The sequence below is a fragment of the Nelumbo nucifera genome, chromosome 2, assembly GCF_055504915.1.
Source record: "Nelumbo nucifera cultivar China Antique chromosome 2, China Antique-T2T, whole genome shotgun sequence".
Lineage (NCBI taxonomy): Eukaryota > Viridiplantae > Streptophyta > Magnoliopsida > Proteales > Nelumbonaceae > Nelumbo > Nelumbo nucifera.
Genome location: NC_142650.1, coordinates 51162046 through 51167437, shown reverse-complemented (window position 1 = coordinate 51167437; position 5392 = coordinate 51162046). Strand labels below are relative to the sequence as shown.

At 39.4% G+C, this 5392-nt stretch overlaps 1 protein-coding gene across 3 annotated transcripts; it reads left to right on the top strand.

Moving 5' to 3' along the window:
- The first annotated feature begins 271 nt into the window (after positions 1 to 271).
- Positions 272 to 2925, top strand: LOC104601125 (NADPH-dependent aldo-keto reductase, chloroplastic-like). 3 transcript variants are annotated; one of them, XM_088898246.1, is made up of 9 exons: positions 272 to 411; positions 586 to 727; positions 849 to 899; positions 1159 to 1235; positions 1393 to 1480; positions 1721 to 1996; positions 2102 to 2347; positions 2435 to 2566; positions 2657 to 2893. In XM_088898246.1, the coding sequence occupies exons 2-8, from the start codon at positions 590 to 592 to the stop codon at positions 2519 to 2521; spliced, it is 963 nt and encodes a 320-aa protein (XP_088754372.1). In that variant the 5' UTR covers positions 272 to 411; positions 586 to 589; the 3' UTR covers positions 2522 to 2566; positions 2657 to 2893. The 3 variants fall into 3 exon arrangements, with proteins under 3 accessions (XP_088754372.1, XP_010262638.1, XP_088754371.1); XM_010264336.3 differs by having other exon boundaries at positions 2435 to 2925; XM_088898245.1 differs by having other exon boundaries at positions 317 to 450; positions 2435 to 2925.
- Positions 2926 to 5392: the final 2467 nt, after the last annotated feature.

Below are 5392 nucleotides of genomic sequence, written 5' to 3'. Positions count from 1 at the left end.
CAATTTACCTTTTTTTTTAATTTTTCTTTGCGATTGAACGTTCAAGAAAGGGATGAATCATGTGAGCCGTGCAAAAACATCAAAGATGAAACAACGAAAAATTCGGCTAATATTTCGATCAACGGCAAGACAAATGGATACGGGATAAGAAACCGTCAAAAACATGGGCCATTATTTTCCGAAATCAAAGCCGGAAAACTCCTTCTAAGTGAAAAAAAGCCGGAAAACTCATCATCAAAAACGTTTCTAAAATAGAGAAGGGTTGTCTGTCCAGTACCACACAGTTACATTTATAATCTAAATCTACAAACTCTTTTCATTCTTTTGTGAAATTCTAGTTCAGTACTTCAGTTACACACAAGTCACAGTCAGTGCTGTATTGTAGTTTCTGTGTACGGATTTTTCTTTCAGGTGCAAAACATTGATTCATCTTTTTTTTTCATATAGAGGGTAAATGGCTTTTTTTATAAGAGCAGTAAAGTGTTTAATTTGATTGTTGGAGGGAGGTGAGGAAGATAACATTTGTTTTCTATTTCCAGATTCTGTTTGATTGTGATTTTTTTTGGTTCTTAATCTTGTTCACAGAAAGATGGAAAGAGAAGAAAAGTCTGAGTTTGGACCTCGGTATTTTGAGTTAAATACGGGGGCAAAGATGCCATCCGTCGGATTGGGAACGTGGAAAGCTCCTCCGGGTGTCGTCGGAGACGCAGTGATCACAGCAGTCAAGGTTCTTACGACGCCATTAATCTGTAATTTTTATTGTTTTTCTTTTCGTTTTCAGGCAGCTAAAAGTAAATCAGAAGACGAAAATAAAATAAAAAAAAATCTTCATTATTGTTACCGTGCAGGCTGGCTATAGGCATATCGACTGTGCTTATGTGTATGATAACGAAAAGGAGGTAAGATTTACTTTATAATTCCTTGTAAAGGGAAATCGCCCAATTGAAGAATATCAAGTGTGAATGATTTAATTTGTAGAAATATGCGGCAAAGATGTGGTAGAAATATTATCGACACAAATGTATTGTCCATGTTTTTGGTGTCTAATCAATCAGGAACATTCGGTCCATTCCAAATTTGATCGATCTCCTGTGAAAATTAATTTCATCTATTTCGTAACTACAATCCCAACTTTTCTACCTACTGGATGTGATGCAGGTTGGCATGGCTCTGAAGGAGTTATTTTCTACGGGTGTGGTGAAGCGTAGTGAGATGTGGATCACATCCAAGTTATGGTAAATACATGTAATTTTTTTTCTATCCATTTTGATTGATTCTTATTTGATCGTTGGTTTGGTGATTTCTACAAACAATTGGGCCACACAAAATTACTGATCTTTTGATGTTTGATTATTTTCTTACCTGTATTAGATTTACATAATGTATGTACAGGTGTAGTGACCATGCGCCTGAGGACGTTTCCCAGGCACTGAGCAGGAGCTTAGAAGATCTCCAGCTTGACTATGTTGACCTTTATCTTGTATGTCTCTCCATTTCAACTTTGGGAAGTTTGAGATTAATCGCATTGTCTCTGGAACTATTCTATTTTTCTTGTTTCTGGTTATCTGGGAATGTTTTTGGTCACAATCCCAGCCCATGTACCAAAATTTCAGTGAAGGGATTAAACTAAAAAAGAAGGAAAGCATACTAACAAACTGAGGCAAACAGTTGCAGGGTGTAAGATTTGATCTCTTGGAGCATGACACTGTTTTTGTTACAGATACATTGGCCGTTTCGGACCAAGCCGGGATCTCGTGGGTTTGACCCAGAAGTCATGGCTCCTCTGTGCCTTTCAGAGACGTGGACTGCAATGGAGGGATTGTTTGCATCAGGGCAAGCAAGAGCAATCGGGGTGAGCAATTTCTCTACAAAGAAGCTGGAGGACCTGATAAAATATGCAAAGGTGCCGCCTGCTGTGAACCAGGTTGAATGCCACCCTGTCTGGCAGCAACTTGCACTGCACAACTTGTGCAAATCAACCGGTGTTCATCTCTCGGTAAATTTCTGACTGGTTAATTTGGTGTTGGACAGATTGCTGAAACAAACATGTAGAGGGTATGTAATTGCATGAAACAAATTGTGGATGGAATTGTATTTGCAGGCATATTCTCCTTTGGGATCCCCAGGATCATGGATCAAAGGAGAGATTCTGAAGGACCCAACACTGATTGAGATTGCTGAGAAGCTAAACAAATCACCTGCACAAGTGGCTCTACGTTGGGGTATTCAGAGTGGTCACAGTGTGCTTCCAAAGAGCGTAAATGAGTCTAGAATCAAGGAGAATCTCAGTTTATTTGACTGGTGTATTCCTCCAGAGCTCTTCTCCAAATTCTCCAATATCCACCAAGTAAATAATGGCTTTCTCCTTCTATATACGCATATGTGTACGTGTAATTGTTACTAACGATTGCATGGTATTTGGGATATGTTGCAGCAAAGGCTCCTGCGAGGAGAGTTCGCCGTCCATGAAACCTGTAGTCCATACAAGAGTCTCCAGGAACTGTGGGATGGCGAAATATGAGATTAATCTTCCATATTTGCATTACAGAAAGAGATTCTGATGAAGGTTGTTGAATTGACTTCTGGTAACTTTCTTGCGTAAATTTCCTTGCTTCTGATCCCCTAGGAATTGAATCGCTGGGCAAAATGCTATTAGGCCAACGCGCGGTACATGCGAGGAATTTCTGTGAAGTTCAGTCAATTATTCAATTATAGCAGTCAGCTAAGTTATGCCGAAGGATCAGACCCATCTTTGCTCTATGAAGTCCTCGCTCATTTTCTTAAAGAGAGCTTAGCTATGTAGCATAAAACATGCTCATCAATGTGGTGGATTTTGAACCTCAGGCAAAACAAGCCATGAGACGAAGTAAACTTGTGTTATCTTTCTTCACAATTAAATACATATTTCTCTTTTTTACTTAAAAATTCCAGCTCTTTATCGGGACGGTTAGCATTGTCTGTTTGGTATTTTAGTGGTGGTCCGTTCAAGGAATGGTTTAACACTAAAACGGTCTGGATCGATATGTATATGTTCCATATCTCTACGGCAACCAACAGCACTGAGTAGCATGCCGATCTCCTGTGGAAATGAACTCGTTTCCTAGTATTACCTGGTTCTAATTGCCGCCATTTGTACCAAGTAGATAGAAAGCAATTGCAGGCAAAGTCAATTTTCTAGCTCAACAAAATTTGTCCTCCTGCGTTGGGCTGAGAGTTTTGAGAGATGGCACGAAGCATTGACCAGCACAGCCCTCGGCCCACATATGATATAATAAATAATCTTTATTTTTGGGCCATGCCCGCCCAGGTGTGTTAGAGGTCAATTATTACTTGAGATCTTAATATCAATAAAAACAATCTTTTTTTTTTTAAATATATCAAATAAAAGTAAAAATACTGTTCATTCTCTTCCTCCTCCATTCACAATTTACATAGACACACACTCATTGGGTAAATGACTCCACTAAAATAGCCGAAAAAACAGATCGTGTTGGTTACATTGGACCATCAGGGGATGTGAAACTTGTCATCCTCTGCTCTAAGCCTTTGAGGACTTTCAGGTGAGAGAGGTAATGAAGCAGTACTTTTGAAGCTGATCGATCAGTTTAACTCAATATCAAAAATGTTTGTAGGACTGTCAACAAAAAAGGCATTTGGAAAAAACAGGAAATTGCTTTAACAAAACTCTTAGCTTGTCAACTAAAATGTAAAAGAATATGAATGTGGAAAGTGGAAAGCAGAAGATACAAGTTTCTTTGGGTCTGCAAGGCTATTTTATTTAAGTGTTCTAGTACCAGTGCAACCTCCTCCACAAGATAAATGAAACAAAGACAAGAAACGCCTTGTATTTGTTAAGATATCAATCCAAAATACATTTGTAGCACCTTGACCAAGGGTAGAGGAATAACGGAGGAGAACTTCTGAATTTTTACGTTGAATTTTAATTAGGCTGTGTTTGGTTTGAAGGAAAAGGTAGGGAAAGGTAGAAAAATTCATATAAACCTTGTATAAGTTTCACTATCTTTCCTTTCCTTTCTCTATCTTTTCCTTCCAACCAAACACAGCCTAAATAACCACTTGTGGAAAAGAACAGAAAACAATTGGAAGAGAAAATTGGACCTTCGCAGCAACCGACCTTCTGTGGCAAGAGAAGAGAGAGAGAGAGAGCAGGTGAGAGTGAACAGTGAGAATCGTGAACTGATCCGAGACAATGGCAATCCAGCAGCGACGATCTGATCTGCGCTCCTTCAAACGGCGACAGTTCTCTTTCCCCCTCTCTCTCTCTCTTCTCCTCTTTCACTTCCCCTGTTCTGCCACCACCGCTGCAACTTGCAGCGCGGATTTGATAACCTCTCTCTCATTCTCATTCTCTTTCTCGCGGATTTGACAAAGTGTCTCCCTATCTCTCGTTCTCTCTTTCTCGTGGGTTCGATTTCTTCGTCCCACGGTGGTTGGTCGGGTATCATTGCTTGTTTTCAAGTGCTGCTTTCAGCGATGGTGATCATTCTGTCTTTGGATACTTTGTCCCAAATAACAGGCTCTCCCAAATTACGGGTTCTGAAAAAACTTTTAAATCAACTAAACTGCCGATTCTTGTACTTGGTGTAGTGTTTCATGTGTTCTTCTAACTGGTTTAGAAAAAGAATTCATAACAGCTCTACTCCAAACTCAGATGTAGAGAAGAAGAAGAAGAAGAAGAAAGAGTAGGAGGAAAGAGAAAGATAGAGAGGAGGTGAGTTCGTTCGGTGGTCAAAAGGAGGAAGGAGATGAACTGTATTTCCACCATTTTTTAGTATTTTTTCAAAAAAAAGTTACCCTATTCTAAAACTTATGTTAAAAATATTATTTTTATTGATAATAAGACCCAAAAGTTCCCCTTATTCTTAGGCCTGTAAATGGATCGAATTCGAATCGAATCAGGCTAGATTCAAATTCGAAACCGATTATTAACACTAATATTCGAATTCGATTTGATATCCAACGGATATTGAATATTTGAGTTCGAATTCGATTTCGATTATCAAATTGAATATTCGATTCGATTCGCATTCAATCGACGGTAGTGGTGGCCAGTGAGCGGTGATGGCAGTGTGGCGACGATGAAGGAGAGATAGAGAAGATGATGGTTGTCGTCAGTGATGATGGTTGCTGTCGAGACTATTGTCACTGACGATGGCAGTGCAGTGAAGGAGAGATAGAAGAGAAGATGATGGTTGTTGTTGGCGATGGTGGTTGCTGTCAAGACTACTGTCACTTGACCGTTGTCACTAATGTTGCTGTTGGTGATGGTGGTTGCTCGAATGACTACGTTAATGAATCAAGATTTGAAAGAGAAGAGATAGAGGAGAAGATGATTAGATGAGATATTGGAGGGAACTGAAGAGAGGCAGAG